At 31.5% G+C, this 24995-nt stretch overlaps 4 protein-coding genes across 4 annotated transcripts; 3 read left to right on the forward strand and 1 right to left on the reverse strand.

Annotated features, from left to right (window-relative positions):
- The first annotated feature begins 3976 nt into the window (after nt 1-3976).
- On the forward strand, nt 3977-8885 carry LOC100811745 (crooked neck-like protein 1). The gene is made up of 7 exons (XM_003517449.5): nt 3977-5299; nt 5396-5461; nt 6334-6478; nt 6573-6791; nt 7826-8018; nt 8137-8332; nt 8608-8885. Exons 1-7 carry the CDS (start codon nt 4143-4145, stop codon nt 8717-8719), a joined length of 2088 nt encoding a protein of 695 aa, XP_003517497.1. The 5' UTR covers nt 3977-4142; the 3' UTR covers nt 8720-8885.
- A 1342-nt stretch (nt 8886-10227) lies between these two features.
- On the reverse strand, nt 10228-12955 carry LOC100784834 (mitochondrial adenine nucleotide transporter ADNT1). Its single transcript, XM_003516670.5, has 8 exons — nt 12728-12955; nt 12081-12129; nt 11784-11947; nt 11635-11672; nt 11332-11444; nt 11114-11227; nt 10641-10982; nt 10228-10529 (listed from the first exon to the last, which is right to left on the reverse strand). Exons 1-8 carry the CDS (start codon nt 12814-12816, stop codon nt 10446-10448), a joined length of 993 nt encoding a protein of 330 aa, XP_003516718.1. The 5' UTR covers nt 12817-12955; the 3' UTR covers nt 10228-10445.
- Nucleotides 12956-13753: 798 nt separating this feature from the next.
- Nucleotides 13754-19207, forward strand: LOC100812284 (probable GABA transporter 2). The gene is made up of 7 exons (XM_003517450.5): nt 13754-14139; nt 14209-14439; nt 15276-15373; nt 16888-17074; nt 17566-17696; nt 17856-18092; nt 18518-19207. The coding sequence occupies exons 1-7, from the start codon at nt 14088-14090 to the stop codon at nt 18905-18907; spliced, it is 1326 nt and encodes a 441-aa protein (XP_003517498.1). The 5' UTR covers nt 13754-14087; the 3' UTR covers nt 18908-19207.
- A 2085-nt stretch (nt 19208-21292) lies between these two features.
- Nucleotides 21293-22374, forward strand: LOC102670341 (uncharacterized). Its single transcript, XM_006573740.4, has one exon. The coding sequence runs from the start codon at nt 21474-21476 to the stop codon at nt 21981-21983; it is 510 nt and encodes a 169-aa protein (XP_006573803.1). The 5' UTR covers nt 21293-21473; the 3' UTR covers nt 21984-22374.
- The last annotated feature ends 2621 nt before the right edge of the window (nt 22375-24995 follow it).

The raw sequence follows: 24995 nt of genomic DNA on the forward strand, positions 1-24995 counted from the left end.
CAGACGCAAAACAGAAGGCAATGATCGTCGTCCACTAGTTCTTGATATTTTCTGTATTCGGGTTCCAAATTTTCTGTCTTTGTTAAGAACATGTTTGCAATGGTTTTTATAAACAGTAATATGCTATAGTACGAAAAGCACTGGCAGGATCTCAGTACCAAAATACATGTGGAAATGTTGTTGGTTTATTGTTAAATTAGAAATTAAAAACTATAAAAGTTTAAGGTTATAAAAATGAAAAGAACAAAAAGAGAGATATAATCATAGATTATTATTAATAAGAATTTTAAGATAATTATTATAAACTTATTTTATATCCGCAATATATTACCTTTAATCTCTATATAATCTGACATGGGTGTAAGAATTCATAAAAAAAATAGTACAGACCAGCCTAATCAAATTATCATAAGTCCGACTCTAATGGTATTTATATAACTTTGAATAATGATATTTAGATATTCTTTTCTTTGTACATGCGGAGGGAAGATATTTAGATATTTTTTAATTATAAACATTTTATTAATATTTATTGTTTTTTTCATATCTCTCTTTATCTATTATAGAATACAGTGTTATATATATCATACTTACATTTTTCTACTAGTTGTTTATCTAACTAGATATCAATTAATATATAAAACATTCACAAATCATTTTTTTATACTAATATGTGGTTGATTTGAGTAAATTGAATTTTTAAATAAGTTTTGAATTTAAAATGAAAATTTTCATTAAAGATAATCAATAAATTTATTGTTAAAAATTAAACATAAATAAAATTGGTGAATATTTTACACCAAAATATGATGAATAAAATCATGTTTGTATAACTTTTTGGGTACATTTCTTGTTTTATGGCATTTTTTTATAACTTTTACTTTTTTATGATAAAAAACATATACAATGTTGGCATTTTTTTTATATATAACTTTTACTATTACTTGATTTAGTGTGATGATAACTAAAGTGTGTTTTTTCTTTAATAAATGAGATTTTGATTCCTGTTAGATGAAGAAAGACACTTTTTTTATATATATAAAATCCCTAATTTTTCGTTACTTCTATTAGTTTTAAGAAGGCTTTATCTCAAAATTTGCTTTCAATATAAAAATATGTTGGGTCGGCCATAAATTAGTATTTTCATTTTACTTTTATTTTTTATTTATCTCTTTTTTCTCATTGTATTACTTATCCCTTATCATATTTGTTATTTTCTTTTTTAACCTCGTATACCCCGAATGAAATGGGATATATGTATTTTCTTGTTTACAAACTAGTATTTGAAAGGAAACTTTAAAAGGACATCAGAAAAAATGTTTTAGAATGCATTGTTTTTAGAATAAGTAATATATACATAAGAAGGATCAATTTATATTAAAAGTATCTCTTTTAAAGTTATTATTTAACTTCATTTGTTTTCTTGACTTCCAATGATTGTAATAAGTTGATCTTAGTTTAAATATTTTTTTATATTGTCACATAATCACACATTGTAATGTGTGATATGATGGTTAATTTTTATAATAATCTTAAAAATTATAGAAAGATAATTTATAATTAGGTTGGTTTATTGTATACAAGTTTGAGAGTGCTAGTAATACATTCCTTTTCTAGCACTCTATTATTTTAGTTAAAACTAATTTAAAAATAAAAAGTAATGAATAAAACTTATAAAATAAGATGTAAATTATCAAAATGAGTATAATTCAGTTGTCTAAGCAAGGTATATAAATTTATTGTAAAATATTTTATACTGATTTTGATTTTGATAGATAATTTTTTTAATAAATTTCAATCAATAATATAAATATAAAGTACTTGAAATATGTTCTTATTAAAATATATTAAGTTTGTTATTTGATAAAATAAATCATATAAATAAAAAATATTAATCTTTATAATAATTTCTTTAAAATCACATTTAGAGTAATTTTTAATCAGGTGAGAACAAAAAAAAAATTGCACCAATATTATATTAAAATTAAGCTCTTAGAAATATATAATATAGAAAAATAATAATCCACTGTTATGATTTTTTTTTAGATGTTAGAATTTATTTCCTTAAACTTAGGGGAAGTTTAGTAGAGAGATTCTTTTAAATTTTCCATAAACATTAGGTTGGTATGCATATTTTTAAAATCATTCCCATACATACATCTAATATTCACATGAATAATTTTTTAATCCTCCAACACATTCTCATGGTCGGGGATAAAAATTTAACTTTTTTAGTTAAAAATCTTACTGTGGAAAAATAAATAAATTTTCCATATTATTTCTAATAGATCATTTAATTTTTTTACTAAAAGTGTCACGTTAATATTTGATTCTAAAATTCAAAAAATTTATTTATGATCAACTTTAATTGATTTCCAAGATTTATAATTCTCAGACAATTTTTTTTTTATACCAAACGCACCATTCAGGTAATACTCTAAAAATTACACTTGTTTTAGAGTAGAAAGGAGTAAATTTTTTAAATTGAAAACTATGTATATGCCAATCGTTGTTGATCATGTTTTTTTTAAAGGTTCATAATTTCGAAAGGGTTAATATGTTTGCTATTTGCTTTAAATATGACGAATTTTGGTTTTTAGTATTTGCATTTTTTTTGTGATTTTGATCTTTATAAATTTTGAAAATGGATGATAACATTTAAATGAATGTCATATTATAACTAAACGATAATAAAACAACATTTAAAAAGTAAATTTATAAACATTAAAACCAAATAGGTTTGTTTTTAATATTTCTAAAAAAAGTTTTTTTTTTGCTCTAATAGGTATGGTTTTTAAATTTCAAAATCTTAAAGGTTTCATTGGATTTTTATAAATTTTATACGATTTTTTAATTGTATGTATAATACTATTCCCATGAAACAATCTCAGTCATATATGAGAGACTTTTCTACTCTGATCCAAAATTTTCTCATACCCACCCAGCAGTGGCACCAGTAGAGTCATCTCGTCCCGTCCCAAAGCTTTTATGCAGTCAGTAATTGTTTTCTGCTATTTTTTTATGGGTTATTGCTAGATTATTTTATACGATTGTTGAATCAATGACAATAGTTTTTTTTCTTCTTTCTTTTATACGTGATATTTCTGCAGTGGTAAATTGGTATATGGCTGAACAGAATGGGCATTTGTATTATTGTATTGTATATGTAATGGATTTCAATGTTGTGGGCATTTGTATTATTATATATTTTTGTTTTTATATACGTTTTTTTATACGTGATTGTTCAATGCTAATTGATATCATTATTATATACGTGATTCTTTTTCTTTATTAAATGATAAATTAGTATGATGATTCTCCTGAATTGGTATCATAATTTGAATTTATTGTTCAAATTCAAAAACAATAACGAGAAGATGCTAAGTAATGCATAAAAGATGAATATGGTTTTAAATATACATAAAAACCTTATATAGGAGGACAAGAAGTTAAAGTTAATTAGTTATTATAATTTGTATTGGTTTGATTTTTTTTTAATCCAAACATTGTCATTTATTTGTTATATTTCTCATTGATTATGATAATTTTGAATATTTTTTAAAAAATTATAAAATTCTTTAAAATTTATAAATTTATAAAATTCTTTTGAATCTTAACTAAAATTCAAATTACAAAATCTCAATAAAAAAAAAATTCTAAAAAAATTCTTAAAAATCATTAAGTTTCTCCCAACTGCTGTGGAGGCATTTGTAAAGTTTGTTTAGTGGAATACTGTAAATTGCGTTCCGTCTTTCAATTATTTTTCATTTGAAAATGAAAATGAATATAATTACGACTTACTATAAATATTCTAAAGTTGTAAAAGAGGCCACAAATTCATCTATTGTTTTATTTTGTATTAATTAATTAAAAAATAGGTTTGGTTTTTTTAATTTCTAAATATCTTTTTCATGGGCTTTATCTTTAATCTTTAATTAACATATCTATATATCCATCCAGTATCTAGAGTAAAGCTTAAAACAGTGAATACAGGTCAAATCAATAGTTACTATACCGGGAAAAACACAATAGAAGAGTCTTCTTCCCCAATCTCGTTAGCCGTTAGGGTTTACGGACAGAGAGAGAGGGCTGCGCTGCAGCTGCAGCTGCACCTGCAGAATCGTTTATCAGCGATAGCAGCAATGTCTTCGTCGAAAGATGCAGACCCAAGCCTGGGTTACCTGACTCGCAAGGACACGGAGGTGAAGCTTCCGCGTCCAACCAGGGTCAAGAACAAAACCCCCGCTCCCATTCAAATCACCGCCGAGCAGATTCTCCGCGAGGCACGTGAGCGTCAAGAGGCCGAGATCCGCCCTCCCAAGCAGAAGATCACCGACCCCACCGAGCTCGGTGAGTACCGTCTCCGCAAGCGCAAGGAGTTCGAAGACTTAATCCGCCGCGTTCGATGGAACATCGGCGTCTGGATCAAGTACGCGCAGTGGGAGGAATCGCAGAAGGACTTCAAACGCGCGCGTTCCGTCTGGGAGAGAGCGTTGGAGGTGGATTACAAGAACCACACCCTGTGGCTCAAATACGCTGAGGTGGAGATGAAGAACAAGTTCATAAACCACGCAAGGAACGTCTGGGACCGCGCCGTGACGCTTCTGCCCAGGGTGGATCAGTTATGGTACAAGTACATTCACATGGAGGAGATGCTTGGCAATGTCGCCGGCGCCAGGCAGGTTTTCGAGCGGTGGATGAAGTGGACCCCAGACCAGCAGGGGTGGCTCTCTTACATCAAGTTTGAATTGAGGTACAATGAAATTGAGCGCGCCAGAGGGATTTTCGAGCGGTTTGTTGAGTGCCACCCTAGGGTTGGGGCTTGGATTCGCTATGCCAAGTTTGAGATGAAGAATGGCGAGGTTGTGAGGTCGAGGAACGTGTACGAGAGAGCCGTGGATAAGCTCTCCGACGATGAGGAAGCGGAGCAGTTATTTGTTGCTTTTGCTGAGTTTGAGGAAAGGTGTAAGGAGACTGAGCGTGCAAGGGCCATATATAAGTTTGCTCTTGATCATATTCCCAAGGGAAGGGCGGAAGATTTGTATCGTAAGTTTGTGGCATTTGAGAAGCAGTATGGGGACAGGGAAGGGATTGAGGATGCTATTGTTGGGAAGAGAAGGTTTCAGTATGAGGATGAAGTGAAGAAGAATCCGTTGAATTATGATTCCTGGTTCGATTACATAAGGTTGGAAGAAAGTGTGGGGGATAAGGAGAGAATCAGGGAGGTTTATGAGAGGGCAATAGCCAATGTTCCTCCGGCTGAGGAAAAGCGCTATTGGCAGCGCTATATCTATTTGTGGTATGCTTGATTTGAATTTCCTTTTTCCTGTCTTCTTGATTAGTCACTGTTTTTATATTTTGTCCTAATGTTTGTTAATCATTACGTATAATTTAGGATTAATTATGCACTCTATGAAGAGCTTGATGCTGGAGACATGGAACGAACAAGGGATGTATACAAGTATGTCACCTTTTATGAACTTGAAGTTTGGAAATTTATAACTGTATGGGGCTTGCTTTGAATGTTGCTAATCACTGTCATGTTTAAATCGCTGTTTTGTTCATCAAATGTTAAATGAATATCATATCCCCCCTTCCTCTTTCACAGCTAAATATAGAGCAGATAAAAAGAATAGATACCCTTGGTAACTGCTGAAATAAAAAGAGACAGTAAGTCAGTAATCATAGTTTGAAGTTGTTTCCTTTGCATGCTCATGCACAAAGCATATATTAGCATTCCAATATTGAATGTATGTTACTGTTTTAATTTAGTCTTGAATGGAATGTCTCTTTCATAGTAGATATTTCACTGGACAAAACTTAGAACAGTTCCTTAAGTGCTTTTTGTGCTGTTTGCCAAGTAGAATTCAAGTTTCACCTTGATAATTCATGTACTAAATGTTTACATTAAAGCCCAACAAAGTGAAACTTCAATTCTAATGGGAGAGCAGCCCCAAAAAACCTAAAAACTATACATAAGTTTTGTTCTACTTGTCATGAGTATCAGCAATTAGTTAGTTAAAACAGTTTCTGTAACAATTTTTTTGACAATTATATCAACAGTAAATTGGTTAGACCAGTGGACATCATATATAAAATATAAAGAGTGGGGACTCTAGAATTTTCTGGGATTATGAGTTGTTTATACCAGATTCTTCAATCACATTTGATTCAAATTCTAGGAGAATCTTGTCTTTCTTGCCATCCTTTACAAAATCACTTGAAAGTTGAAAACAACTTTTATTAAAATTCTCATTGCAGTATTAGCATCAATATATTTATCCTATTGAGTATTGACCTTAGTGATGTTCTCTGTGACTTCCATTTATTTAGGGAGTGTCTCAACCAGATACCTCACCAAAAGTTTTCGTTTGCAAAGATATGGCTTCTAGCAGCCCAGTTTGAAATACGTCAGCTGAATCTCAGGGCTGCCCGTCAAATATTAGGAAATGCCATTGGAAAGGCTCCTAAAGATAAGGTAATTCTTCTGAAGACGCAAATATTATAACTTCTTTTCATTGCAACTTGCCAACTTGGTTAACTTTTCACTCATCTTTACACTTTGACAACAGATTTTTAAGAAGTATATAGAGATAGAACTGCAGCTTGGTAATATAGATCGATGCAGAAAGCTGTATGAAAAATATCTGGAGTGGTCGCCTGAAAATTGTTATGCTTGGAGCAAGTATGCAGAACTGGAGAGATCTTTATCTGAGACTGATCGAGCTAGAGCAATTTTTGAGCTTGCAATTGCTCAACCAGCATTGGACATGCCTGAACTGTTGTGGAAGGTACACAATTTATTTCTTGTGCAAGAAAATAACCGCAAACACTTGCATTTGATTGTTTGGCTTATTCTTGATGCAGCACAGAATTTACTTAAATTTTGGGGTTGTATGGAAAGGAAAACTATGGAAATATGTTGGGTAGCTTTTTATTTAAATATAAAGCTCACTTTAGGGAGCATTATACTAAAAACATTGGAAAAGTAGGTGATAAGAAAAAATATTTAAGCCTTGATTTTACAAAATTACAAATTATTAAGGAATTCAATGGATATAAGTTTGTGTTTTAACATTAACATTGTCATTGCTTTTGGGTTCAGTTAGAATTTGAGCTCCAAAAACATTGAATATAATCTTTCACTATGTATACGCACATTATTTCCTGTTTTTATAATTGTATGATCTGTTGAACCCTCATTCCCTTCCCCCCTTCAATTACTTTTTTGTGCTTGGTAATTAAATTAGACTAATATTGGTCGAAATGTGTCTTGGACACATCAGAGTCAAATAATCAAATGATGCAATACAAATACTAGATGGACTTCAGTTTCCATTTATTTTGCATTCAGAGGCAAATATTTACACTAACTGTGTCAAACTCGTGCATGTTCAAATGCTTGATACAAATCCATAAAGAGTGTTCTTCTAAGGAAAGCCTCTCAAGCTTATTGTGTATTTATAAGCAACTAAAAAGTCCTAGTGTTTTTACATTTGGTCACACTTTAAGGTATTGGGGGGCGTGGGGATCCATAAATAGATGTTTTTGAAGATAGCCAGCTTTTTCTAATAACTGATATGCTTATGTAGGACCTTTGCTTCCTGGTCTGTAAGGGATTGGCTTAAACTCCCCTTTATCAATTCTGTGCAAAAGTGGTGTGAAATATGCCTGGATGCCTGATAAGAAACAAAAATATAGCTATTAAGTTTGTGAAGCATGATTCATCATTCCTTTGATTTTTATTGTTGTCTTCTACTGCATACCTTGATAACTTTTAACATATTGGTCATTATGTAACTGTAAATTTGTGAATTTATAACAGGCATACATTAACTTTGAGACTGCTGAGGGTGAATTTGAGAGAGCAAGGGCACTTTATGAAAGGCTTCTTGATCGAACAAAGCACTTGAAGGTATGGATAAGCTATGCGGAATTTGAGGCAACAGCTATGGCTATGGACAATTTAGACTTAACAGAAGAAGAACAAAAGAAGCAATGCATTCAGAGTGCTAGAAGTATGGGAATTCAGTGCTGTGCTCTTATGCTGTTAAGTTTTTATTGTTTGTTTTCAGTTTGAACATAAGTGGACTAATTTTCTGATTCTCTTTATATCTTGTTTTGTGCCTGCATCAGGGGTGTTTGAGAAAGCTCTTAACTACTTCAGATCATCAGCTCCAGATTTGAAAGAAGAAAGGGCAATGCTATTGGAGAAATGGCTCAACATGGAGGCTACGTCTGGAGAGTTGGGTGATGTTAGCTTAGTCCAGTCTAAACTGCCCAAGAAGCTCAAGAAGAGAAGGCATGTTGCCACTGAAGATGGTTCTACTAGGTATGTAACTAACTCCGTTTATCTTTTGAGTAGTTTCCAAGGGTTAGTAGTGATATGGTTTCATATGTAACATGGTGACGGCTATTCTGTGGATTTATTTTCTGCATGCCCACAAATTTGAAGGTTCACTTGAGCCTTCGGCTTCTTGCATGTTGGCTAGCCCGTTTGTTGTCTACACATTGTTAATTTTATAACTATCGACATTTTTCTTGTTACTGTACTTTTGTAAGAATTTTTTTTTTCATACTTCATTTCCTGTTAATTTGATTTTGCAGAATTGAAGAATTCATCGACTATTTATTCCCTGAGGAAAGCCAGACAACCAATCTCAAGATCTTGGAAGCTGCTTACAAATGGAAGAAGCAAAAATTGTCTTCTGATGATTAAACAATATCTTTTGGCTGCTATACTTCTAGCGTGTATATATGGGCTAAATTTTGTTCTTGTATAACCGGCAAAACCAGTAGCTTCTGCATTTGAGGAACATCTGTGTCGCAACCAGGATTGTAACATGACGATGGACCCAAAAAAACTTAAAATACGTTTGGAAAAATGTAAAGGGGTCACCAAAGTTTATTTATTGGGAAATTGTAAAACTTGTTTAAAACAAATTAATTGCAACAGAATTTTGAATTCAAGAATCAAATCAATCAATTGTGCGTGAAGAATGTATTGGTATTCAATCTTTTAATGCTTGTTTTATCATAGTTGCCTTATTGCTTCCCTGGGAGAAGAAGAGGGAAGCAATAAGGCAACTGTGTCTATCTAAAGGATTTGATGTCAAAGAGAATGGTTAGGGACAGGAAACAATTTTAAAATGTCCTCTCTCCCATGTAAACTCTCACACAGATTTTGTTAAACCGTGTGTTTTGTATGAGAAAATGCTATTATTGTTAACTTTTTGGTACAAGGTTGTCATCAACTACCAACCACACTATACCTATTAGCTACTGCCACCAATGATGTGAACAAATTCCTTTCACCATTTCGTTGCTATGTGCCCATGTTAAATAAGAGAAATAATCAAGTAGTCTTAGATCATCACGGGAAGTGGAGGATCTAAACTTTTTTTTTTGTGAGGATAAAAAATAATTTAATATTTTCTTAAACAAAAATTTATATAAATTTTATTAAAAATATATAGTAAAATTAAAAGAATAAAGTGAGTAAAATTAATATCAATTTATTCTCTCTTATTTTTTTATAATTATTTACATTCATTTTATTAAAATAATTATCTTATGAGGATAGGATTTATTTTTTATGGGAAAAAAATATTTATTTAATATATTTAAATATAAAAATTTACTTTATGAGAATAATTATCCCATTAGCCTCTCTATAGATCCGTCGGTGTTCACAGGTTTTTTAATTTATAACAGAAAATTAGTAACACTTAATCACATGTGAAAATTAGTTGAAATTATGATTTGAGACCACGTAATCAATTTTTCGTAAAATAGGTCATTATCAGCAAAGGAAATAGCCTTTTTGGGTTGTCTTCTGATTAATGGCATAAAATGTGACCGGTCAAACCTGCTTAATGGCATAAAGTTATCATTCCATGTTATTCAACACTTAGGAATTGAGGTAAATATATTTTTATATATGAAACAAAAAATCAGATAAGTGGGGTTTTATTTTTTTATATTTGTATATAAAATATAATGTAACTTTTCAGTTATTAACTAGTTTAATAATCAATTTTATTAACCATTTCTAATTTAATAAGATAATTTAATATAATAACTTTTAACCAACAATTTTTTGGTAACTAACTTTTCAACTAATTTTTTTAACTTTGCCAAACGTAACTGTGATGTTATGTGCATAATACCCGATAAAGTGCATCATAAAACTATACACTGAATCAGAGTTATCTACTAAGCCTGTGACAATCACAATGCATACAGTGTGGCTCCTCACATGCTCACACAATTTATTGCCACTGAATGAAAATAATATGCAGAGAAAAGATAATCCGTGGATATCGTTAGGACATTACTTATAGTATTTTACAATTGAATCTTCAAATTTCATTTATAGAAAATGAAATAATAAGTTACCACTTTTGGCAAATTCCTCTAAAATCCCAAAACGAATTGCTAATTCTTCAGTCAGATATTCTCATTTCTACACCAAGAATGTCCTTGACCATCTCGTATGTCACGAAAGCAATAGCTATAGAAGGGACCACCTGAAATGAATGGAGATTGCAATCAAAATGTTTCTGTGCCTGCCGTACTATTATTATTATAACATGATGATGACAAGGAGGGAGTTAAGCAAATGGATCGATTGAACTGACCTTCACTGAATTGGGAACTAGGCCCTTGTATAATGCTCCAAAACCTTCATGCTGCACAGTTTTCCTGAATGCATCAACCATGCCAGTATACTCAAGTTTGCTCTTCCCCTCACCAGCAACTACTGAAGCAGCATCTTTCCATCCCACCATTTGCATTCTTCGGCGAATGACATCAAGTGGGTAAGCCACAGTCTGGCCAACTGTTCCAGCAGCAGCCCCACATGCAAGCCTTGTCGTCACACTTAGCTCAGAGTCTTGAGCTTTCATCCCAAATGGTTTAGACCGAATCAACCAGTCTTTCAGAGATTCATATACGGAAAAATTAAGACCCACATACGGTATCTGCAGACACCACAGCATAGTGTTTTCATGCAAAAATAAATCGGATATCTCAAACATTCTAGAATCAGATGTTAGTACCAGCCAAATACCAATCTTTTCAAGACAAGAATCTAAAGTTTTTGTTCTCTTACAACTCCTATGACTGAAGGTAGCCAGCCTTTATACAAAGCTCGAGGGCCTTCTTCCCGGAAGACTGTTGAAAGAGCATGAAAAATTCCTCTGTATTGACGAGGAGATGCTTCTGTCTACAGAATCATTGAAAATGAAATTGAAGTTACAGCCAACAGCTAAGCAAATGATTCAATGAAGCATCTTTATCTTCCACAACAACACTTTTAGAAGCAAATACCTGGACGGTTAGCCTTCCTCGTACCATGTCCATTGGATAAGTGGCAGACATGGCAATGATTCCCGCGCATGCGCCAGCTCCAAGACGCAGAATGGGAGTGAGCTGAGCTTCTTCTACAAAAAAGAAAAAAGTTGGTTTGGGAAATGAAAATCAAGTAATCAACCACAAAGCACCGCTGAATGACGATGACAAGCCTTAAAAGGGTAGGAAAGCACATTAATTATGAATCACATGTCCGAGATAAAAAGTACATAAATCAGATGCATGATAGAATTATTCAACGGAGAGGTGATTTTGTTGTACCATTTCCAGGTTGCCGCTGGTAGAGCCATAAAATACCCCTGCATTAGTATTAAGCATATTTATTATTTGGAGGGAGACTGATATTAAATTAACAAATTTAAAGCAGAGCAATGAAATAAATATCAGAATACAAATGTGGAGAAGCCTACAGTGAAGCTTGCTCATAGCTAAAGAACTTCACTGCTGAATTTGGGACAATACGAGCACAATTAGTTCCGTTTCCTTTAAACATTCCTCTAAAACCCTCAGTTTTCCATATATATTTTAAGCCTTGAATTGTTCCGTTGTATTTTATATCTTGGCGATTTTGAACCTGCGTTTTCAAAAAAGCAATTTGTTTTATTCACTGAACAACAGAGTATATAATGAACAGATATTTTTCTACATTAATTAAAGCAAGCAACCATCCAAGATAACAGTCGTTGTATTAACTTAAGGGGAACTACCTGCAGCAGAATCTTCAATCTCTCCAGAGGAGCTACCGCAGTTCGTGACCTATAAATATAATAGAAGTTGGAGATATAATGCTTGACTATATCATAGTGCAAGATCAATAGTAAAAAATTCATCAAAAATTAAAAGAAACAATTTTTTATCGTCTCATTTTAAATGTTTATAAAACATTTTCTAAGGTAAAATCTGCGTCATTGATGCCAAGAAAAAGCTATAGCTATGTAGCTTGTTTTGTAAAGTTAATGACAAATAGTCAAATACCAATAATTATAGTAATAATTTTAATTAACAAACATGTTTAGCACACCAAAAAAAAAAAAAAAAAGATTAACATGGTCACAAACAGACTTTAACCCACTAGATTTGACTATCATCCTATTCCTATGGATCTACTAATTCAGTAATTCAATAAACGTCAAAGAAATATATATATATCATGACCTCGAGCATGCAATATAATGAAAACATCGATCTCAAGAGAAAAACAGAGGAAAACGAAGGGCAAGAATCGCAAGAAGAATGAAAAGAAAACAAAATAAAGAAGAACGCGAGCGAGTAAAGCAACAACAGTATAATAAAGCAAAGTTGCGCGCGACAAGCACCAAAAGAAAAGAAATAATGCAGAGTGAAATGAACTCACACTCCACCGGCAACTCCACCGGCGACGAGAGACTTGCAGATGCTGAGAAGCTCGTGAGTCGGAGGTTTGACACCATCATCTGAAGCCATTGCTGAGGCAGTGAGAGATCGTTGGATTTTGCTCTTGAGAGAAAGGAAAGTAAACGGTATAACAGAAATCCAAATGGAATCGAAAAGTTACTATTATATATGCGCGCGCGTCCACACAACGTGTCATCTGTGACGTCCAAACTCAAGTCTTTTATTTTTCAATTTTTTTGGTGACAGTTTCGTCAAGCAAAGAACAACCCCATGCTCTATTGCCATATCGCATTCAGATGCTTTCTAGTTTGAGATGAGACCATATCACATCTAGTCAGGATCCAAATCTCACATCTTCATTTATTCTTTACTCTTTAAACGGATTAGCATTCACCAAGTCTAAGGATACATTCATGTTTCAAATATACGGAAACAAATACTATACAATATAGCATACATAATTTTTAAAAAAACTTTATAACACATCTAAATTATTAAATTGTTTATTGCGTGTGACATCATAAAAATGTTTGTTTTCGTGTTTTGACTTTCTGAAAACAAAATTCACGCGCATCTTGCTATATATATTCAAATGATTTATTTCTCTTTCGTGTGTATAATTTTGTTATTTACCCATCCTGAGCTTAGAATCTCACATTGCCATCTGATATAAATGTTTCTAATTTGATAGTGCATTGATAAAAAAAATAAAATAAATGATGAATTAATCAATCAATAATTGAAATATTGATAAGTGTTCATAGAGCAGGTTAAGATAAATTTATCTTTATTCTTATTTGCCTCATAATTTTGCTAAGGTAATTTATTTTGACTTAAATGGGAATGAAATAATATCATGTGAACTTGATTTGTTAAAATAATATATCAATTTAATATTATATATAACCAATATATAATATTATAGAAGTGTAAAACTAAAATTAAATATATTTAAATCCAGAATAAAATAAATGCAATACTATGTTATGCAAAATATTAACCATGAAGTTAAGAATTTTTATTAATAATACATGATTTAAAAAAATGTTTTAAAACACAACTCAACTTATTGATTTTTTGAATAAACAAGTATAACTATACAGTAGTTGATGGAAAGAAATGTCTAGTGGAGTGATCTGTGATAACTTTTGGGCCATCTCCCTTGGAAGTTGAAGTGGGCCGGGGCAGGCTGAAGTGTAGGTGTTGGGTGTGGAAATGATATTGATGATCATGGCTTGGCGAGAGATTATTCCATCATCTCCGATCGCATGTTGTAAAGTGGAGGTCCCAAGCAACATTGATATTTAAATAAGCTGCTTCTGCTTCTATTCTCAATTCTCATGGCCTTCCCGGAGAAGGACGCCGGAGCTAATTTTGTCCTCCAATCCAAAGGTACGTACGTACTCATTCACACATTATTACAATATTATTGAATTTTCATTTTCATCAACATATATATAGGTGAATGGTGGCACGCGGGTTTCCATTTAACGACGGCGATCGTGGGTCCCACCATACTGACGCTACCGTATGCGTTGAGAGGGTTGGGGTGGGGGTTGGGTCTGTTTTGCCTAACGGCGATGGGACTGGTCACGTTCTACTCTTACTACCTTATGTCCAAGGTGCTTTATCACTGTGAGAATGCCGGTCGCCGCCACATCCGCTTTCGTGAACTCGCCGCTCACGTCTTCGGTACGTACGTACGCACCTCATTTCTTTGCAAATAATTTTAGCTAGCAATAAAAATTCACATTAATTGTATACAAGTTTTCTACTTTTTTCTTTTCTTTTCTTTTTAGAACAATTAAATCCCGACTTTTTCCTGCAGATATGTGTGTCACTTTAAATTTGTATGTTTTGTTATCAACATCATCATATTTCCCTTTCAATACGTACGCATGGCCATGGTGTTATAACTATATACAACCCTCAACCAATGTTTCCACAGAAAATTTTACACAACCACCACCCTATTTTGGGGTGGATTTATGATGTAGTAAAGAAAGAGAAAATAAAAGGATGATATATATTATAAATTTATAGGTGATGTGATGAGAAAATAAAAAAATTTAAAAAAATTGAAGGTGAATGAAAAGAAAAATAGGTATGAAACATAAGATTAATGATATACTGTGATAAAAAAAAATAAGTATTGATGAAATACTTCTATATAATAGATATTCAAATATCACCTTCAATAGATATATGTATATAATTATTATAGTTTTGCCGCCTTTTAGCCAAACATGGTATTGGTGTCGGTGCGTCAATGTGTATGACTTTATACACTGAATATATGTACGTTTTGAGCCAAATTTCGCTTTTCCCAGCTACTTATTGAAGACATTGATAGTTATCCAAAATATTATTTTGCCACCTATATCCAACTCTGCATAATATATTTGGGGAGAACAATTAAGATCATTTGATTTTGCATTCGCTGCTACTGGTTAAAAGGTTTAGAAATGGTAAACTTATGTGTGCTTAAATTAATTTAAATTTGTATTTTGCGATTTTGTTTGTGGCAGGGTCGGGATGGATGTACTATTTTGTAATCTTAATACAAACAGCAATCAACTGTGGGGTTGGCGTAGGAGCAATCTTACTTGCGGGCCAATGCCTTCAGGTTTTGCTTTGCATTTTCCTTTTTCATCCATTATCTACCAATTTTTTTCTGCTTATTTTGTTAGACATAAAAAAATGAGTTTTTGCTAATTTGCACTTTAAAAATATCTGTCACACTAAACTATTCTATTCACTCAACTAGCTAGCATTTTTTTTCTGTTTTAAATATTTTATCTAATATATTATTCTACAGTTATATTCGGCAAAATATTTCTTTAGTTAGTTTATAATGTTTTTTACTAATTGAAAAACTTATTTAATTGTTTGGTAAACAAATTTTTATAATAATTTTTAACATTTTTTGAAACATTACTTATTTTTGAAAATATTAGTTTTTAATTTTTTATATTTTTATCTAATTTCCTAGTTATCTTTTTAAATAAATTATAATTTTATTATTTTTAAGTTATTTTATACTTTTGAACTACTTTAATAATTAATTTTATCAAATATTTATAATTTAATAAGCTAACATTTTAACTATCAGCTTCCGGTTTTAAGTTATCAATTAACTATTATATTTATATTGTTTCGGCCTGTGACTTAACTCTTAAGCCACATATTAATTAATGAGTCCCGAAAAAAATTTAAACTTAACATTAATGATATGAATGAGAGCAACTGCAAAAAGAAAAAATGATGGAAGCAGACATGTAAAGAAGTTTCCACTACTGTAGTAGACTCATATATATTTCTCCATGCATTTCTGCAATGAAATGAAATATTGTTAAATTGTAGAAGATGGGTTGTTAAACTGATCCAAATTCTATTCGTTGGAGAAAATAGACTATTATCTGTACCTTGAGCTAAAGTAGTAGTTATGCTTTGAAAGTTCTCTTCTTGTAGTAGGGGGGTATACACAATGTTAATCTCTTAATCATAGTCGGGTTTTACCGTAACACGAAACACAGTTCAAGGTGACAAAAAAATTATGGTTCAATGAGCAGGATCTTCAGTGTGGAAATGATAAGATTCTTCGTACTCAAAATCAAATGTTCAACTTCATTCTAACTTTACCTTTTTTTTTACCACTTGAACTATGCTGAAAAGCTATCTTTATTTATTGTTAATCCATTATCTGCGTATAATAAAGACATCCTAACTCAAGATCTACGAGAAGGACAAATCAAGTTGCTGTGTAAAATTCTAAAGCACTAATGTTGCTTATATGCTGCAATCATTGTGATTTACTGATAATTGATCATTATGACATTATCTAGCGTTGGTATATACCGTGTGGTTATCAAAGGATAAATGAGCGAAGTAGATAGCAACTTGATCAACTCTCAGTACTGGATTCTGGCAGTCCTGAACAAAATATCTGACTAACATTAATTCTAAGCTAAAAAATTTATTAATTGGACAAGAGATGTCGGAAAATATCTGGCATTTATGTTCATATGCAGACACATTAAACAATTTAATGATTTTGATGTCTTAATGATCTTGGTAACAATATTTCAAGTTTTAATTTAGTCAATTAACCTTTTTGGCCTTTTCTTTATATTGTGACAGATCCTGTATACCAGTATTTCACCACACGGATCCCTGAAATTGTACGAGTTTATAGCAATGGTGACAGTGATAATGATAGTTCTATCTCAGCTTCCCTCTTTCCATTCCCTGAGACACATCAACTTGTGTTCGCTATTTCTCAGCCTGGGCTACACAGCTCTTGTGGTTGGTGCCTGCATTCATGCAGGTATTACCAACTCTTTACCCCTTCAATTCATTTATTACAAATATTCAGACGCATATTGGTTCCATTGAGTTTTGTGTGTGTGCGCTTGCTATTATGGATACAATGGAAATAATGAGTAATGAACTAATGACATTAATCATAGATGATGAATAATTTGTCCAGGACTACCTTTTACAGTTGTAGGGCAAGGACTTCTCATTAGATTCATTTGGTGACGATTGCAGAGGATCTTGCATTCGATGCTAGACTCTAGCTCTTGATCGATGGTCATTTTATCCCACTAACTAATCAGAAATTGCTGCAATAAGTGGTCAATAAAGATTAACTAGAAGTAGGAACATTCTCATTCTTGACTAATGCAGAAAGTTCATTTAATTACAGTTTCCATGAAGTTGATAATCACATTTTCAAATAGTACTAGGCATAATTGGATAGTTTCCACATATGGGTGCCATGACTTCTAGTTGAATGTTCCAATTATCATTTTGCAGGTACATCGGAGAACGTCCCTCCAAGGGACTATTCCTTAGAACCTAAGATGTCATCAAGAGCTTTCAGCGCATTCACTTCCATCTCCATACTTGCAGCAATATTTGGGAATGGCATATTACCTGAGATACAAGTAACCGCACTTTTTTTATTTTTTGTTAAAACTATTTATCTCGGCATCCTTCATAAGATAAAGTTCGATGTAATGTCAACTTTGCCTAGAGGCGTGTAAAACTACCCTGATTGACAAATGCTTCTTGATCTCACTTTGAAAATGTCATTTTGAATACAGGCAACTCTAGCGCCTCCTGCTGCTGGGAAGATGGTAAAAGGCCTTGTAATGTGCTATGCTGTAATTGGAGTGACATTCTACTCAGCTGCAGTTTCTGGATATTGGATATTTGGAAACAAGTCTAGTTCAAACATTTTCAACAGTCTGATGCCAGATGATGGACCTTCTTTGGCTCCAACTTGGGTCCTTGGCCTTGCAGTTATTTTTGTTCTTCTCCAGCTCTTTGCCATTGGCCTGGTAAGCTCATAAAGTTCTCTTTTGCGGAAAGGGCCATCAAACACTTACTTTGGTAGGGTTTGTTTTATTTTAAGCTTAATTCCATTTTGATGCCTTAATTATCACAATTGTGTAATTTTAGTCATCTATTTTCAATTGCATAAATTAGGTCCTAGAATTTTTTTTCCAATTGCCAATGAAGTTCATGATCGGTGTCAAGCATCCATGTCATTTCCACGCGTATTATCATGTTAGCATAGAGGGTCACACATCAGCACCACATTACCACGTTAACAAAAAAAAAAACAACTTTAAAAAACAAAAATTACCCAATGGCGCTGGATAACAAACAAAATAAATGGAATGAAATGAAGCCTTTATTTTATTCCGTGGGAGGTAGTTGGGAAATCATAAATGACTATAGTATTTGTCTCAACATATGACAGGTTTATTCTCAAGTGGCTTATGAGATAATGGAGAAGAAGTCAGCTGATGTGAATCAGGGGATGTTTTCCAAAAGAAATCTTATTCCACGCATAATTCTTCGATCAATTTACATGATACTATGTGGGTATGTGGCAGCTATGCTGCCATTTTTTGGAGACATCAACGGTGTGGTTGGTGCCATTGGTTTCATCCCTTTGGATTTCGTTCTGCCTATGCTTATGTACAACATGACATACAAGCCTCCAAAATCATCCTTCACTTATTGGATTAACACCTCAATTATGGTGGTCTTCACGGGTGTTGGAATAATGGGCGCATTCTCTTCTATAAGGAAATTGGTTCTTGATGCCCACCAATTTAAGCTCTTTAGCGATGATGTTGTTGATTAAGCGAATGGATACAAAATTTATGTGAGAACAATAATTTGTTTCCATAACGTGGGTCATCATTAAACCCATTTTAATTGAGAAAACGGGAGAAAGTTGACAGATAAAAGAAACACACTGTCCCCAACTTTTTTTTTTTTTACTAAATGCTACTGCTAAGCTTGTAATCTTCAAAGACAAAAGAGTATGCTTACTTACTGCTTAGTATACAGTTAAGCTAGTCATAAGTGGTGATTCATTCTTGTCTATACTTCATAGGGATGCTCATTTTGTTGTTGTTTTGGTTCATTCACTTTATTGGCATGCAAAAATCATGTAACCTTCCTATGTCTTGTTTAGTGAAGGACGATAATAATCATTCCTTGGTTGGTTGCGAGAATGATTATTCCTTGTAAATGGAATGAATTCATGCTCTGTTATGTTTACCAACATATTATCGTTAGTTATAATTATGTTTGCTTCGCGCTAATTTCAGAATTTAACGAAAATATATTGATAATGTAAAAAAAAAATATTAATTACAAATTATAGATAATAGTAGTACTAATTTATAATAGTTATTTAAAAAATTATATTGAGAATATTTTTTATTAATTAAAAGTATAAAAATCTTTACATTAACTCTTAAATTTATGTCATCAATTTATTAAAACAGTTTTTAAGTTATAATGGAATCATGGGTTTTGTAAAAGAAAATGGAATGACGAGTTATTAAAACGTTATTGAAGTGTTGCTCCCACGCGTTCACTCCATTGGGCCGAGCCCATCTGTGCCCTTTCTCTTTATACAGGATCCAGTTTTTAGACAGTTTCCAACCATTTTCAACACTGAATTGAGCGCTTTAAATCAATAAAAAATTTAAAACATCAATTTTCATTTTATTTTTTATTTTAGCTTGGATTAAAAACCTCTAAATACAATATCCATATTTAGAAATTTTAAACTCCAAACATACCATACAGTAAACAAAGGCAAAATTATGCTGTAACTTCTTTTGATCGGTCAAAATTATGCAATAATACCAAATGTAAAACTAGAAAACTAATCTAGATATGCTATCAATTCAAAAACACATTCAAATTAAAATAACTGGAAGCATAATCAGATAGCGACACTTACCTTCAGGCTCCAGCCATGGCAAAACAAATACGTTCTCACTCTACCTGTTTAGTTACAACTTTCTAAACCTTCATTTGCTCAAACTCAACGATGTTTAATTTCTAAAGAAGAGCAGGTTTACTGATCCAAAGCAAAAAATACGTTCAATATATATAGAACTCTAACCATCAGAGAGCGAGTGAGTACAAATCAAATGTCCTGAACATTTTGCTAAAATAATGTGTTGCATATGACTCCAAAGATATTGATTTCCTTTTCCATATTCAATTCCATACAATGCTTGATAGTAACAGAATTTATATCATCTTCTCTGGAGTTGAATGTGAAACGATAACAAAAAATTCTTTCAATAAATTGCATAAAGAAAAATTCTAACATTTCATACAATACGAGCTTTAACTTTCGAGGTTTCATCCTTATAATAGAGTATGAGAATCTTCAAACAGCATATATGCTGCCGAATTCTTCCTAAAAATCATCACCGATAAGGTAATGAGTTTTTTTATTTATTATTTTGCAGTTATGTGAAATTAACTAATTCGATCACTAATACTGATAAAGAAAAAACTAATTAATCCACGAATTAGACTTCAACGGTTAGGCTTATTCGATACTGCTAATTTGTATGGTTCCACATTCCCAAATAATTGTTCTTTTTGCCTCTTGCGTAGTTCTGTCTATAGACAAAAAGAAAATTAAACTTACTAGCATGCCTTGCATCGATCTCACATGGGATGATATTTAAAGACAACTCATGCATCCACGAAAATCGCCACTAATTAACAAGTAACAAGCACGTCTATTGCATTAATATATGATCTTATTTAATTCAATTATACGGTTCGTGCTCTTCCTATTTCTCTTTTTATTATACACATTTTTGGTACCAGTCTAATTTGTCTTGTTGCATTGCACCCACAATGCAAAGGTAACTTTTAGCATTACATGCACTATCTATCCCGTTTCCCCATACCTGTTCTCGTTTTATTTCTGTTATATATATTACTTTCTTACTAAATTATCATATGAATCATACACGATCGAAGAATGCAAAAAAGTTTTTTTAAAAAAAAATTAAAGCTGATCTGAAGTGAAATATCTCCATTTGACCAATATTTAGCTAGCATCGATCGATCTCACAGCAACATGAACAGCTACAATTTAGAAAATGCATGGAAAGTTAATGAAGGGATTTTATATATATGGTCCTTATATGGCGGAACGTGAAAAAGCTTATAAGAACGGTAACCGTTTTCTGGTCACTAGTCATGACTAACGCGTTTGATCCTTCACCAACCACTACAAAAGCCGAATTGAAAGCGATTAAACGAAACGTCACTCTCACTCTCTCTTTAATCTACTTCATCCTATTTAACATAGTTTTGGCACATACAAAAAAAAAAAGACAGGACAGTAGTGTCGATCTCAAAGAAACAAGAAACAAGGCATTATGGAGAAACTTGATTTAGCGACAGAATCATCATCATCGTATCCTAGTAATTTGTGGGACTGTGGCAGCACGCTATATGACTCGTTCGAGCTCAACTCCTTCAAACGCCAACTCGACTCAGCCATAGCTAATTCCCCTATAATAAGTAGAACCCTTTCCATGCCTCATTTACCGGAACGTTCACTTCACGCGCCGCCGGAGCAACCTCCCACGGTCATGTCCCGAAAGTCCTTCAAATTTTCTCGCTCCTTTCACAAACTCCTTCGCTCCGTTTTCAAGTCCAACAGTAAATCCAGCACCACTACCACCAGTTTGAGTTTCCAAGTGCCAGAGAAATACTCCAAAGAGCGTTTCTACGTTGTTTATGATAAATCTGGACCGGTTCTCTCCACCATCCCCGAAGTTCCGGAATTTGAGATTGCTGCACTTTCGCCGGAGATCTCTTCCTTCGTCGGAAGGTCAGCGTCGGAGCGCTTCACTCCTACCGCAATCGGTATTTCCTGCGCTTAGTTAGCAGTTAGCACAAATCGCTCGATCTAGTCTTATTTGTGAATTTTATTTTTTTTGTTACTCACCTTGAGTAGGAGATTTAATTCAGTTTTATTTTCAGAATTTGAAATGTTAGTGGTTAAGAATTTAAGATATTTTTGTTAATCACAAGTGTTGGCGTAGTATTGTATTTGTAATCAACTATAACAACATATGTGAAATAGGGCCTGAATGATTTCTGTTTGAAATATTTCTGATGGTTGGCGAGCCCATCTTTGTTCTTATTTAATGTTTCTTTCAACTTTGAACATTCATTACATAGGAATCTGCAACTTCGATTAATATGTGATATTCTATAAAAGGATAGTTACAATACTCCAACAACATTATTTTATAACAATTTTTATTATTAGGAGAGAAATGATTAAAAAAAGAAAGAAAGAAAAAATATTTGATTTGGAGAGATGGAATGAAAAGAAAGAAAATTGTAAAACAATATACTAACTAATATGGAATAAAGAAATAAATTTATAAAAATATTTGTTTCAAGGTTAACAAATTTATTCTTTAAAATATGAACATGAGATTTCATGTTTATAACGAACTTTCAAAAACTATTCTTTGGGAGTTGTTTATTTATATGTATGAAAAATTATTATTTTGTTTTAATTTTTTTATTTTTTTATATATTAAGTTATTTTTATTCTTATAGTGGGAAGTGAGTAATTTTATATTTTTATAAAAGTATTTTACAATCACATTTAGGCCGGCTTTTATATTTTATTATTAGTTGGAAAATTTGTTTGATTATTTGATAAATAAATATTTTTAGTAATTTTTAACATTTTTTAAGATGACACCTGAACTAACGTTTTTCAAAACGTCTAACTTCTAATTTTATATTTTTATTCTTAATATATTTATCAAAATTATTAATTATTTTTTTAAAATAAATCATGATTTTATTATTTTTCTGTCATTTTATATTTTTGAACTACTTAAAAAATTAATTTTATCGAATATTTATAATTTAATAAGTTAACTTTTTCCGGCTACTAATAGTCTTTATCTTTATTTTTTCCTCTTAACATTTTAAATTTTAAGCAATATTTATAGGAATATTAAAATTTAACCAAATATACTTTTAATTTTACACAAAAGTAACATTTTTTGTTATAATATTCTTAAAAATGTCATTATTGAAAACAGATATACCTTAAGCATACTATAAATAATGTAAAGTTAACATCAATTTTTCAAAGGGGTCCACGAAGTTACATAGCAAAGGACCACTAGCGATGGAGTTTGAAATTTAACATAAACATACCACTACTATGATAGAGTCAATATTCGAAATAGGAATAATTTCATACTAAAACATGCACAAACATTTTATGTTCTTATTTAGATATTTTTAACAAATATTATGGTTATATATCAGTTTTTTGATGAGTACATACATGCATATTTTCATAAGTTCTAACCTCAATAGTCAATACTACCATTATACTAAAAATAAAATAAAAATCAATGATTCAACTTTAAAGGATTTAATATTTTTAAAAGGAGGGATGCACAACCTCAATCATAAAATACAATTAACTAGAAAAATTAATGATTGAATTTTAATAATTTTATAGTTTATTTTGTATCTTTATTTTTATTGTAACCTCAAAATTAATTGGTTAATTAATGATTATACTAGTAATTTAAGTCAAGCAATCAATGCATATAATTAAAAATGAATAATTAAATTCAATTAAATTACAAAAATCAATATTTGATTTAATTTAACACTTTTCCTACCTAAAAGTTTCATAAATGTATTTAAATCCATTTGTTACATCATTTGGTGTGTGTTTGGAGTTACATTAATATTATACTTTAATTTCATGTCAAACTTTAAAAAATAAAGTCAAGCAATAAATAGTTGTTTCATTAAAGATAGACAACATTATTAGACCAGATTACAAATGATTCATAATTTGGAAAACTCAATTATAATTTTTTTGAATATATATAAGAACATATTATTTTTACTTCTAAAAAAGAACGTATTATTTTTTAAGTAATAATATAAATAATTTACACTAATAATGTTTTGATATTTAATTTATTAAAAAAACTTTAGTAATCTATAAATAAAGTAGTATGTTTAAATTTAAATAACTTCAAAATGCACATTTTTATTCTAGTCATACATAACCTATATTAATGATACTAAAAAATTTGCTGTATAGTAAGTACTATTCTAGTCAGACAAAACGAATTTATTATGAAAATTTGAAAATAATGCAAACATGGATAGTGACTGTGTGATCAAATAAGGGCATCTGCATGTGTAACGGACACGGATCGTTGCAGCGTGTGACTGTATTGATTGCGCGAACACGACACTGCAATAGTCATTATTGATGGAGCTTATTTAAATACCAAGAATGAAATCGGAAGGAAAAAAAATGTTGCATGAACATTTTATTTTTTTACAATAATTTATGTTATTTTCTTATTTGTTTAAAAAAAGTGTTAATATTTTTAAATTTCCAAAATATTAATTTAATTTAATTTTAGTTATTCTTTATAAAATATTTAAAAAATGCGAGGAAAAGGATAAAAAGATATAATATTAGTCAATATTTCATATGTTAATTTTATGAATTAACAGTGACTGGCAGGTCAATGGAATACTTGGGTAGGACACAGTCATAATTAAGAGTAGGTTCGTTATAAATTCAGTGGCAGTGACTACCTGCCTGGCCATGGCTCTAGCTTCTTAACTGGATGATGAGTATAATCTAATTCATTTGTGGTCTTCAAACATGACCTAACATCTCATTTTAATGTTAATAAACTTGCAGGCAGTTATTGATGAATTATGAGTGTGAAAAACCATTTAAATTTAAATAGTTATTTTTATTATGTTATGAATATTTTTAATTCAATTAAAATTATTTTCAACGAAAGATATTTATTGTTTAAATAAAGGAAAAACATGGAATTTGGGTTTAATGAATTTGACATTTGAAATAAAAG

Source organism: Glycine max, chromosome 1 (genome assembly GCF_000004515.6).
Source record: "Glycine max cultivar Williams 82 chromosome 1, Glycine_max_v4.0, whole genome shotgun sequence".
In the NCBI taxonomy this organism is placed as follows: domain Eukaryota; kingdom Viridiplantae; phylum Streptophyta; class Magnoliopsida; order Fabales; family Fabaceae; genus Glycine; species Glycine max.

Bases quoted from the DNA above. Each gene is read 5' to 3' on its own strand.
- LOC100784834 (XM_003516670.5), bottom strand. From the start codon at position 12,816: ATGGCTTCAGATGATGGTGTCAAACCTCCGACTCACGAGCTTCTCAGC. The intron at 11,948-12,080 runs GTAGTTCCCCTT...TTGAAAACGCAG, and splicing joins GATTGAAGATTCTGCTGCAG to GTTCAAAATCGCCAAGATAT. The intron at 11,673-11,783 runs GTAGGCTTCTCC...ATACTAATGCAG, and splicing joins AGCTATGAGCAAGCTTCACT to GGGTATTTTATGGCTCTACC.
- LOC102670341 (XM_006573740.4), top strand. From the start codon at position 21,474: ATGGAGAAACTTGATTTAGCGACAGAATCATCATCATCGTATCCTAGT.
- LOC100812284 (XM_003517450.5), top strand. From the start codon at position 14,088: ATGGCCTTCCCGGAGAAGGACGCCGGAGCTAATTTTGTCCTCCAATCC. The intron at 14,140-14,208 runs GTACGTACGTAC...ACATATATATAG, and splicing joins TTTTGTCCTCCAATCCAAAG to GTGAATGGTGGCACGCGGGT. The intron at 15,374-16,887 runs GTTTTGCTTTGC...ATATTGTGACAG, and splicing joins TTGCGGGCCAATGCCTTCAG to ATCCTGTATACCAGTATTTC.
- LOC100811745 (XM_003517449.5), top strand. From the start codon at position 4,143: ATGTCTTCGTCGAAAGATGCAGACCCAAGCCTGGGTTACCTGACTCGC. The intron at 5,462-6,333 runs GTATGTCACCTT...CCATTTATTTAG, and splicing joins CGAACAAGGGATGTATACAA to GGAGTGTCTCAACCAGATAC. The intron at 8,019-8,136 runs GTATGGGAATTC...TGCCTGCATCAG, and splicing joins ATGCATTCAGAGTGCTAGAA to GGGTGTTTGAGAAAGCTCTT.